At 44.6% G+C, this 12196-nt stretch overlaps 1 protein-coding gene across 1 annotated transcript; it reads left to right on the top strand.

The window, feature by feature from the left end:
* Window positions 1-728: 728 nt before the first annotated feature.
* Window positions 729-11939, top strand: LOC115150790 (inter-alpha-trypsin inhibitor heavy chain H3). The gene is made up of 22 exons (XM_029694469.1): window positions 729-978; window positions 3171-3200; window positions 3580-3603; window positions 4028-4182; window positions 4358-4462; window positions 4602-4764; window positions 4863-4973; window positions 5092-5220; window positions 5320-5436; window positions 5563-5731; window positions 5947-6072; window positions 6216-6397; window positions 6596-6781; window positions 7090-7229; window positions 7516-7676; window positions 7838-7864; window positions 8109-8174; window positions 8424-8537; window positions 8703-8904; window positions 10713-10885; window positions 11271-11382; window positions 11531-11939. The coding sequence occupies exons 1-22, from the start codon at window positions 877-879 to the stop codon at window positions 11667-11669; spliced, it is 2733 nt and encodes a 910-aa protein (XP_029550329.1). The 5' UTR covers window positions 729-876; the 3' UTR covers window positions 11670-11939.
* Window positions 11940-12196: the final 257 nt, after the last annotated feature.

The raw sequence follows: 12196 nt of genomic DNA on the forward strand, positions 1-12196 counted from the left end.
GGCGGGTGCACGATCAATATCTACCTTTGTAACAAGGATGAAGCCTGATCTGGATTGTGTAACTAACTAAAACTAGCTCAATCCAGAAAAGCTTGAGTGCATCTAGCAAGATTATTAGTATACCCCTCTGGTCTGAATGAGGCTTCAGTATCGGGCATACAGAGCCCTCCTTGATATGGTGGTCCAAATATATATCTCTCTCTCCAGCTCTACCCTCCATGAGTCAACAAAATGACTCATTTTCTTAGCATTTTGCAATCAACCCTCAGTGAGGGAACATATACCTACTGTACATGTATGTCCACACTTCTCTGGTAATGAGTGAGAACAGGAACACACATACGGTACTGTACCAGTGGGAGCAATGTGTGAGCTAAAGAGAAGGACCAGTTGGGATAGAGCCTTCTCAGAAACTCGGTTTGTCAACAGAGCTAACAAACAATGGACAAGCAAAGGTTGAAGTAGCCTGATGTTATATTGACCGATAGAATGAAGTCCATACTTGTTGAATAACAGCTCTTACGAAAACTAACTTATTTACTTTTTGTGCTTACCAGATTCCATGCAGTCAGAATAAAAAACAACCTCAAATGTTCAGTTGCTTTTTTTTACTACAGTAGGTATAGAGAGTAGGCTATATGGACAGATAGACAAACAAATATATGTAAACACACTCACACACATCTCTAGAGGCATACAAGAACACAGACCTACACACACCTCGGGCCTCCTGCCACGCTGAGGTCAGGTCTTCTGGTCGTTGCTCCAGTATAAAAGCAGAAAAACACACACACTGCCACTTCTCCTTTGAGCTGGGCGGTAGGAAAGGGTTGAGTTTTCTAAGCAGTGAAGTCAGTGTTTAGCTGCAGTTTGGTCATGTCTGGATTGTGGACTGTGCTGCTGTTCTTGGGATGTGTCTGTCTCCCGGCTCTGTCGCATGGAGCTCTGGTTATCTCACGGGATGCCTCCACACCACAGGTGACTCTCCATTGTTACTATAAAGATGCAGGTTCTCAATTTGATCCCCCTGTTGCAGGAGGACTTACTGCACTGCAGGACATATTAAACTTGTATTGTATGTGAGGTTTAAAAAGGCTTCGGAAGTTTACAATTTCCACTTTGAAATGTCAGACTTGATTTTCCCTTACGAAAAATGTATCAACTCCTACAGAAATGTCCATGATTATCCATTATCCACATAATAATTCACATGTCCTGTTGCTGCGGGATTATTTTCCTGCTGTAGCAATATGGCTCAAATTAAGATCCTACATCTGTAGTATTTACTCTACTGTTACATCTCACCCCTCCTGCTATATTCTACTGTTACTACATCTCTCCCCTGCTGCCATCTCCTCCCTCCTGCTATATTCTACTGTTACTACATCTCTCCCCTGCTGCCATCTCCTCCCTCCTGCTATATTCTACTGTTACTACATCTCTCCCCTGCTGCCATCTCACACCTCCTGCTATATTCTACTGTTACTACATCTCTCCCCTGCTGCCATCTCCTCCCTCCTGCTATATTCTACTGTTACTACATCTCTCCCCTGCTGCCATCTCCTCCCTCCTGCTATATTCTACTGTTACTACATCTCTCCCCTGCTGCCATCTCCTCCCTCCTGCTATATTCTACTGTTACTACATCTCTCCCCTGCTGCCATCTCCTCCCTCCTGCTATATTCTACTGTTACTACATCTCTCCCCTGCTGCCATCTCCTCCCTCCTGCTATATTCTACTGTTACTACATCTCTCCCCTGCTGCCATCTCCTCCCTCCTGCTATATTCTACTGTTACTACATCTCTCCCCTGCTGCCATCTCCTCCCTCCTGCTATATTCTACTGTTACTACATCTCTCCCCTGCTGCCATCTCCTCCCTCCTGCTATATTCTACTGTTACTACATCTCTCCCCTGCTGCCATCTCCTCCCTCCTGCTATATTCTACTGTTACTACATCTCTCCCCTGCTGCCATCTCCTCCCTCCTGCTATATTCTACTGTTACTACATCTCTCCCCTGCTGCCATCTCCTCCCTCCTGCTATATTCTACTGTTACTACATCTCCTCCCTGCTGCCATCTCCTCCCTCCTGCTATATTTTACTGTTACTACATCTCTCCCCTGCTGCCATCTCCTCCCTCCTGCTATATTCTACTGTTACTACATCTCTCCCCTGCTGCCATCTCCTCCCTCCTGCTATATTCTACTGTTACTACATCTCTCCCCTGCTGCCATCTCACACCTCCTGCTATATTCTACTGTTACTACATCTCTCCCCTGCTGCCATCTCCTCCCTCCTGCTATATTCTACTGTTACTACATCTCTCCCCTGCTGCCATCTCCTCCCTCCTGCTATATTTTACTGTTACTACATCTCTCCCCTGCTGCCATCTCCTCCCTCCTGCTATATTCTACTGTTACTACATCTCTCCCCTGCTGCCATCTCCTCCCTCCTGCTATATTCTACTGTTACTACATCTCTCCCCTGCTGCCATCTCCTCCCTCCTGCTATATTCTACTGTTACTACATCTCTCCCCTGCTGCCATCTCCTCCCTCCTGCTATATTCTACTGTTACTACATCTCTCCCTTGCTGCCATCTCCTCCCTCCTGCTATATTCTACTGTTACTACATCTCTCCCCTGCTGCCATCTCCTCCCTCCTGCTATATTCTACTGTTACTACATCTCTCCCCTGCTGCCATCTCCTCCCTCCTGCTATATTCTACTGTTACTACATCTCTCCCCTGCTGCCATCTCCTCCCTCCTGCTATATTCTACTGTTACTACATCTCTCCCCTGCTGCCATCTCCTCCCTCCTGCTATATTCTACTGTTACTACATCTCTCCCCTGCTGCCATCTCACACCTCCTGCTATATTCTACTGTTAATACATCTCTCCCCTCTGGCTATACTCTACTGTTACTCTATTTACTTGATATGTATCTGTACCGTATTTACTTTTCTGTTAACACATCTCTACTTTGATTCATATCTGGTCTACTTTCGTGTATGTGGGTGTGGGTGTTTGTGCATGCCTCTGTGTACATTAATCGATTTATATTCATGCCAATATGTATATGCTTTACAATGAATTAGACTATGAGATGTTAAATTAGTTTGACATTCTGACCCTAAATTCAAACTTCTCCCTTGTGCTTTGTGTCCCAGGGCTCTGATGGTGCTACACGGCTACTAAAGGTATCACGGTAGCTCAGCATCGACATAAACCGCACTGTCTGACACAAATCCAGAACAGGAATCTGTTGCAGAATCCGTCAGACTTCTACTCTTGAACACCCAGTGGTGCATCTGATGATACCTGATGAATATGATGAATATATTGTTATTTGTATTTTTCCCAAAAACAAATCTTTGAGACCATGGTTGAGTAAATATTTGAGAAAATCCTTCGCTCTTCGCCACGGTTACCCTACTCTCTATTTCTGTAAATACAACTATCATTGGCACATAGAAGTTTCAGCCACTTGAAAAGTAAAAAATGTCTAAGTCGTACAGTGTACTCTGTAAAAAAAATAATTTTATAATACTGTGTCTAAATGTTATTCTTTTTTTTCAGAAAAGAAGTACAGATAATGCGGAGGTAAGGAAATCACAATATTTACGTTCTATTTGTGAGGATGATGATGATGCACTGCCACCACTATCTTCAACACTAGAAATCTGTGCCCTTGCTGACCCTGAATGACTCATCTAGTCTTTTTACTGGAAACACTGAGTTAATGTTTTTCACAAGAGTACAGCGGTAATCATTTGTTTTGGCAGTAATCTTGTAGTCAATGCAGCTTACTTCACACTTTTCAGCTGTAACAGGAAAATAAATTGAGAAAGTGTGTGAACGTTTTATAGGCACATTAGACAGTCATTACTCACACAAGCAAACATTTCAAAACCCTTCTGTTTCTGTTTCTTTCTTCTTTCTTTCACTCTCTCCCTGTCTCTCATCATCTCTCTTTATCTCTCTCTCTTCCTCTCTCTCTCTCTTACGTCCTCTCTTACTCTCTCAGCTGGAGGTGTACAGTGTAAAGGTGGACTGTAAGGTCGCTTCTCGTTTTGCTCACACGGTCATAACCTCCAGTGCTCTGAACAAGGCCAAATCCTCTCAGGAAGTGTTCTTTGAGGTGGATCTGCCCAAGACTGCCTTCATCACCAACTTCAGCATGTCAGTCAGCACCCATGGCATGTGTAGAAGCCACGTTATGTCTAGAAATGATAACACCAATCCATAGGACTGTTACTCTGTGCTGTGTGTGTGTGTTTGTATGTGTGTATATCTGCGTGTGAGTGCATATGTGTTTCTGTTTGTTTGTTTGAATGACTGTGTTTTTGTATCTCAGGGAGATAGAGGGTCAGACATACACGGGCGAGGTGAAGGAGAAGGAGAAAGCCAAGAAGCAGTATCAGAAAGCTGTTTCCACAGGGCAGACTGCAGGACTGGTCAAGTGAGTGGATCAGGCCAATGAGGAGGCGACAAACATGATGTTTCCATTACACCAAACACTCCTGTTCTCTTTTATCACAGCCTGTGTTTTGTTTCAAATGTGATTGTCCTCCTACTGGGCCTGTGTTTGTGTACTCTAGGGCATCAGGGAGGAAGATGGAGAAGTTCACCGTGTCTGTGAACATCGCGGCCAATAGTAACGTCACCTTCATTTTGACCCATGAGGAGTTGCTTCAGCGTAAACTGGGCCAATATGAGATCATGACCCGGGTCAAACCCAAGCAGCTGGTCCAGCACTTTGAGGTCTGTAGATGTTTACACCCTATACTCCAAAACATTTTGTCATCATCTTGACTCCTCAGTCCTGTGTCTCATCAGTCCTGTCCATGTCTCTGTGACAGATTGTGGCAGATATCTATGAACCCCAGGGCATTGCCTTCCTGGAGGCCTATGGAACCTTCATCTCCAACGAGCTTCTCCCCCTGGTGGAGAAAACAGTCACCGACAAAAAGGTATATGATGCCGTTCTGTCCTATGAAACAACTGCATGTGGAACAAATCCTCCGAAAGAGATGAATACTATTTTGCTGTGTTGTTTTGTGTTTAATTGTATTGCCCTCCCTCACTCAGGCACACATCTCATTCTGCCCAACACTGGACCAGCAGAGGAAGTGCCCCGGTTGTGACGGCACCCTGATTGACGGGGATTTCTTCATCAAATATGACGTGAACCGAGCTGAGATCATCGGTGACATCCAGGTCAGCTGTGTTGAATATAATATAGAATTGGTATTGGGGTCAATTCCATCAATTCATGGTGTTCATGTCATAATGATATTCATGATATGTATTTTTCAGATAGTGAATGGGTACTTTGTGCACTTCTTTGCGCCTCCGGACTTACCCCGAGTTCCAAAAAATGTGGTGTTTGTGATCGATAGGAGTGGGTCAATGAGCGGAATCAAACTGGAGCAAGTAAGAGAGAAACAGTGTGTCTGAGAGAAAGAAAGATAAAAGGATACAGGAAACATATCACTTGGTTACAGTGCTGTAATTGTAGTTGATGTTCAGATTGACCTGAGAGCCTTTGATCCCTCCTAGACAAAGCAAGCTATGCTGACCATCCTGAATGACCTGGCTGAGGACGACTACTTCGGCATTGTCCTATTTGACTCTAGCATCTCAACATGGAAGGAATCTCTTACCAAGGCCACCAAGGAAAATGTGTCTGAAGCCCAAAAATTTATCCAAAGAATAATTGATTATGGAAGTGAGCCATTATGTGTTGAATGGGAACAGGGTGACATACAGAGACAGATCATTGATGACGTTTCTGTCGTTAGGACTTACGTATTAAAACTATGACAGTACAACACTTGGGCAAGCAGTATGATAAAACTGAGTGAGGTGCATTTATGTTACAAAATGATGTCTATCAAATATATTTGATAACACCTGGATTAATTTTGGGTGTTCTCCTTTTAGCCACTAATATAAATGATGCTGTGATGAAAGCTGTGGACATGATAATGAAAGGCAAACGAGACAAGAATGTCCCGGAGAGGAGTGTGTCTATGGTTATCTTAATGACAGATGGAATGCCCAACTCAGGTGCGAACAGGTTTCCTTCCCTTCTGATCTTACTTATTTGTTTGGGACTGCCGTTTTAACATTGAAGTGGCCATCTGATTTATTGCTCTATATTAGATCCAGCCGGTAAGGTCATGGTACATGCCATGTGTGTTTGTGTACAGGAGAGTCTTCTGTACCACAGATTCAGGAGAATGTCCTTCTTGCTATGGGTGGGAACATGACTCTGTTCTGTCTGGGCTTTGGGGATGATGTGGATTACTCCTTTCTGGATGTGATGTCTAGACAGAACAAGGGACTGGCCCGAAGGATCTATGAGGGCTCCGATGCCACCGTCCAGCTTCAGGTATGGACCAGGGCTCTGTCCCAAATCTCACAATAGTCACTTTTCTGTGGCCTTCTGGTTTGACCATAGAGTCACAGGAAGGATAAAACTATGTAGGTTGAGGTCTTATATAGATCCTATGTTTTGGCATGATTGATAATGTACTGTCAAAAATTACAATAGACAAATGACTTGGTGATGTGTGCATTTGTGTCCCAGGGTTTCTATGAGGAAGTAGCCAGCCCCCTCCTCTCCGAGGTGGACCTGCGTTACCCTGACAACCTGGTGAACTCTCTGACCACCAGTCACTACAAGCAGCTGTTCAACGGCTCAGAGATCGTGGTAGCTGGCCGGCTCACTGATTATAGCCTGGATAACTTCCTGGTGGAGGTGTTTGCACAGGGGGTGAGGAACAGACAGGCACAATGCAACACACCACCCGGATACTGAGCTTAGAAATCTGGATCTTTCTTTGCACCTGAAGGGCTTTGCGACTCAAGTATTGTACAATTCTCAACCAACTAATGCTTCTCTCTCACTCCTTCTCTGTGTCTAACAACTCTTTCTCTTCTCTCTCACTCCTTCTCTGTGTCTAACAACTCTTTCTCTTCTCTCTCACTCCTTCTCTGTGTCTAACAACTCTTTCTCTTCTCTCTCACTCCTTCTCTGTGTCTAACACCTCTCTCTCTCTCACTCCCTCACTCTTTTTTTAGTTTGAGGAGGACTTTATTGTGAAAGGCCAGGCCAGTGCCCAGGAGTGGGACATACTGTACCCTGAGCAGGAGTACATATTCGGGGACTACACTGAGCGTCTTTGGGCCTACCTCACCATCCAAGAACTGTTAAGCAAGAGGTTTGTGTGATCAGCTAACTGCTATTACTGATGTCTGGTGAACACTCCAGAACTAAAGGGTGCCTTAGCATTATCCAAATGCCTATAACTCACTGGTGGTTGAGAGCTTAGCTTTGGAATCTATTGAATGGAGCTGGGTATATTAATGTAACTCAGTTCGTAAATATTCCATTCTTTTCTGCCCTGCGGTGTAAGTTAAACCGAACCTAACCCAAGTTAAACCGAACCTAACCTCTAATCCAAACCTAATGCAATAGCACCATTCGTCCTATGTTTCTATTGTCAGAGAGACTGGTAATGCGGAGGAGAAGGGAAATGCCACTGCCCAGGCTCTGGAGATGTCCCTGCAGTACAGCTTCGTCACCCCCCTTACCTCCATGGTGGTCACCAAGCCTGAGACTGACGAGGGGCCAGAGGGCCCCCTCATCGCCGACAAGCTGACCGAGGGTATGTGACCCAGTGGGTTGGGAGAGGGGCAGGGGCAGGGGGAGACAACCAGTACATCTGGCGTGTCTTATCTGACATGTTTATCTCAGTGGTTATGGAAATCCTTGCATCGATTGTCAAATGTGTCTGTCTGACTGTTTTCTCCTGCTACTGTTTGACAGATGAAAGGCAGAAAGCCCAGAGATTTGGTAAGCACATGCCATGAATGGACATGATTGGATCCTTCAACTAAATGGCTTTCTATGTCATTATAGTGGATCACCTGGATTTATGACATGGAAAGCTGACACCAAATGATTTGTGGTTAGAAACTGAGGATATTGCATGGTAATATACACCCTGTTATATTCAGGGTAAATCTATCAAATGCATTTTACCACTTTGAATGTGGAAAACGTTATTTGCCATCTGACATCTTGGCGTGATTTTTAGGTAATTATGGACCCCAGCTGATGAGCAACGCCTGGACGCACAGCAGGACCTCACCTATAAACTTTGGTGAGTCCACCTTCATTCAGAGTGACCCTCCTGTCAGACATGGGTTACTTCAGGATTTTCTATGTGGTGAAACTGTCCCAAAAATGGGTTGCTTCACCAACTACAGAAATGTTATATTTATATTTAGTATTTTCAATGCCCACTATGCTGTCACGCCCGGACTATAATAGAGTGATACAACGTTTGGATGGGCTTAGCCTCAACCAAATCAAATGTAAAAACTGGAACAACCTGTTGATGTATCTGCAGTGGATGGAGACCCTCATTTCATGATTGAGTTGCCAGAGCAGGAGGATGCACTGTGCTTCAACATAGACGACAAACCTGGTACCATCTTCAACCTAGTGAGAGACCAGCTGGCAGGTGAATATGGAGAAAGTAGACATTATTTGAAATTGACCAACCTTTGACACTAATGCGTCTTTGAAGGCATGAAATCAAAACATGACACTTGTTTTATAAAATAAATAACACATATCAAATCTATATTATACCAACAGCTTGCCTCAATCCCATGCTGCCTTGCAGGTATTTTGGTCAACGGCCAGACCATTGGGGATAAGAAAGGGGCCCCTGATGGCAAGGTGAACACCTACTTCGGTCGCTTTGGCATCGTTCACCAGGGGCTGGGGGTGAGACTGGAGGTGACCACTCATGACATCACTGTGTCCCAGGATGGCAAGCAGGCCAAGCTCTTCTGGTCAGACACCGCCTCTCTTAAGGGAGCCAAGTAAGCACCCTTACTCATTCTGGTTTTGCCGTTCTGGCTTCCATATAACTCGTAGAACTAATAACTAAAGCTTGATACGTACAGTTGAAGTCGGAAGTTTACATACATTTATGTTGGAGTCATTGAAACTCGTTTATCAACACTCCACAAATTTCTTGTTAACAAACTATAGTTTTGGCAAGTCGGTTAGGACATCTACTTTGTGCATGACACAAGTCATTTCCCAACAATTGTTTACAGACAGATTATTTCACTTATAATTCACTGTATCACAATTCCAGTGGGTCATACGTTTACATACACTAAGTTGACTGTGCCTTTAAACAGCTTGGAAAATTCCAGAAAATGGTGTCATGGATTTATAAGCTTCTGAAAGGCTAATTGTCATACTTTGAGTCAATTGGAGTTGTACCTGTGGATTTATTTCAAGGCCTACCTTCAAACTCAGTGCCTCTTTGCTTGACATCATGGGAAAATCAAAAGAAATCAGCCAAGACCTCAGAAAAAATATTGTAGACCTCCACAAGCCTGGTTCATCCTCAGAAGCAATTTCCAAACGCCTGAAGGTACCACATTCATCTGTACAAACAATAGTACGCAAGTATAAACACCATGGGACCACGCAGCCGTCATACCGCTCAGGAAAGAGACACGTTCTGTCTCCTAGAGATGAACGTACTTTGGTGCGAGAAGTGCAAATCAATCCCAGAACAACAGCAAAGGACCTTGTGAAGATGCTGGAGGAAACAGGTACAAAAGTATCTATATCCACAGTAAAATGAGTCCTATATCGACATAACCTGAAAGGCCGCTCAGAAAGGAAGAGGCCACTGCTCCATGTGCAACTGCACATGGGGACAAAGATTGTACTTTTTGGAGAAATGTCCTCTGGTCTGATGAAACAAAAATAGAACTGTTTGGCCATGATGACCATCGTTATGTTCGGAGGAAAAACGGGGAGGCTTGCAAGCCAAAGAACACCATCCCAACCGTGAAAAATGGTGGTGGCAGCATCATATTGTGGGGGTGCTTTGCTGCAGGAGGGACTGGTGCACTTCACAAAATAGATGACATCATGAGATAGGAACATTATGTGGATGTATTGAAGCAACATCTCAAGACATCAGTCAGGAAGTTACATCTTGGTCGCAAATGGGTTTTCCAAATGGACAATTACCCCAAGCATACTTCCAAAGTTGTGGCAAAATGGCTTAAGGACAACAAAGTCAAGGTATTGGAGTGGCCATCACAAAGCCCTGACCTCAATCCTATGGAAAATCTGTGGGCAGAACTGAAAAAGTGTGTGCGAGCAAGGAGGCCTACAAACCTGACTCAGTTACACCAGCTCTGTCAGGAGGAATGGGAAAAAATTCACCCAACTTATTGTGGGAAGCTTGTGGAAGGCTACCCAAAACGTTTGACCCAAGTTAAACAATTTAAAGGCAATGCTACCAAATACTAATTGAGTGTATGTAAACTTCTGACCCACTGGGAATGTTATGAAGGAAATAAAAGCTGAAATAAATAATTCTCTCTACTATTATACTGACATTTCACATTCTTAAAATAAAGTGGTGATCCGAACTGACCTAAGACAGGGAATTTTTACAAGGATGAAATGTCAGGAATTGTGAAAAACTAAGTTTAAATGTATTTGGCTAAGGTGTATGTAAACTTCTGACTTCAACTGTGACCAGAGTTTCTATCTCAAATGCAACCTCCCTACCACATAAGGTTGAAGGGTCATCTAACGTTTTATTCTGTCATCGTGGTTAAACCACCTCTCTCTCCCTTTCTCCCTCCTACAGTATGGACCTGCAGGTGACCAAAGACAGCAGCTTGACCGTCACCCTCAGGGACTCGGTCCGGTTTGTGGTCATCTTACACAAGGTGTGGAAGCAGCACCCATACCACCAGGACTATCTGGGCTTCTATACCCTGGACAGCCATCTCCTCTCCCCCAGCGTCCACGGCCTTCTAGGTAGGACAGCCACCTCCTCTCCCCCATCATCCACGGCCTTCTAGGTAGGATAGCCACCTCCTCTCCCCCATCATCCACGGCCTTCTAGGTAGGACAGCCACCTCCTCTCCCCCATCGTCCACGGCCTTCTAGGTAGGACAGCCACCTCCTCTCCCCCATCGTCCACGGCCTTCTAGGTAGGACAGCCACCTCCTCTACCTCATCGTCCATGGCCTTCTAGGTAGGACAGCCACCTCCTCTCCCTCAACGGCCTGCTAGGTACCACCAGGGGCGCAATCTGTCATTGGCAGGGCCAGATGAAGTTGCTGGAGGTTTACTCTGCATTATATTGGACAATTGTCTGTTTAGCTGATCAATTAAAATGTATTGTATTGTCCCCATGCAGGCCAGTTTTACCATGGCGTGCAGTTTGAGGTGAGAGACATGCGTCCAGGAGAGGTGCCAGAGAAACCAGATGCCACCATGCTAGTGAAGGGACAGGAGCTTACAGTGACTAGGTAGATGTCTACACACACACACACACACACACACACACACACACACACACACACACACACACACACACACACACACACACACACACACATACAGTACACACACACACTTTTCTCATCATTGTCTCTCCTCCTTGCTGTGTTTCCACAGGGGCTGGCAGAGGGACTTCCGCTGGGATGTGAAGAATGGAGAGAACATCCCCTGCTGGTTCATCCATAGCAACGGTAACGGCCTCATCGATGGAAACCACACAGACTACATCATGTCTGGACTCTTCATGACTGTCTGAGTCTGGTACACTAGCAGTCAACCTCCTCAAACTGTACAATACATTAGTCACACATTTCACATGGATTCAACACCCTGTATGTACTACAGATATGCCATCATGACATGAGAATAATTAGATCAAATCTGACTGGAGTACATTTCATTAAAAGATAAGTGTCAAGAAAGGGGACACAAGTGGCCGTCGAAGATTCATTTTTTAAAATATGTATATTGATATAGATAGTGATGAGCAAAACCTGTTGAAATAAATGGACCCACTTCCACCTAACTTGTGTGTGTACTTTTTCCCACGTTGAATGGCCACGGAGAGAGAAAGATATACAGAATGAATAAAAATCAACACCGCTGTGTGCTTGATGTAGGGGCGTCGGTCAGACCTGACCTCAGCCTGGGTATGTGTGTGTTTCTTGCTCTGCCCAGTTTAACTAGGCGTAGCTCATGCCAGTTACATCATCCGGATATGAGGTCACTTCCCAACAGCATCACATAAGGCGTCTCTGTTAAAAGGCAGTTTGAAGAGTGGCT

Source organism: Salmo trutta, chromosome 16 (genome assembly GCF_901001165.1).
Source record: "Salmo trutta chromosome 16, fSalTru1.1, whole genome shotgun sequence".
In the NCBI taxonomy this organism is placed as follows: Eukaryota; Metazoa; Chordata; class Actinopteri; order Salmoniformes; family Salmonidae; genus Salmo; species Salmo trutta.

Excerpts from the sequence above, each read along its gene's own strand:
- LOC115150790 (XM_029694469.1), top strand. The coding sequence starts at position 877 with ATGTCTGGATTGTGGACTGTGCTGCTGTTCTTGGGATGTGTCTGTCTC. Across the intron at positions 8,175-8,423 it reads GACCTCACCTATAAACTTTG|TGGATGGAGACCCTCATTTC; the intron begins GTGAGTCCACCT and ends ATGTATCTGCAG. Across the intron at positions 8,905-10,712 it reads GCCTCTCTTAAGGGAGCCAA|TATGGACCTGCAGGTGACCA; the intron begins GTAAGCACCCTT and ends TCCCTCCTACAG.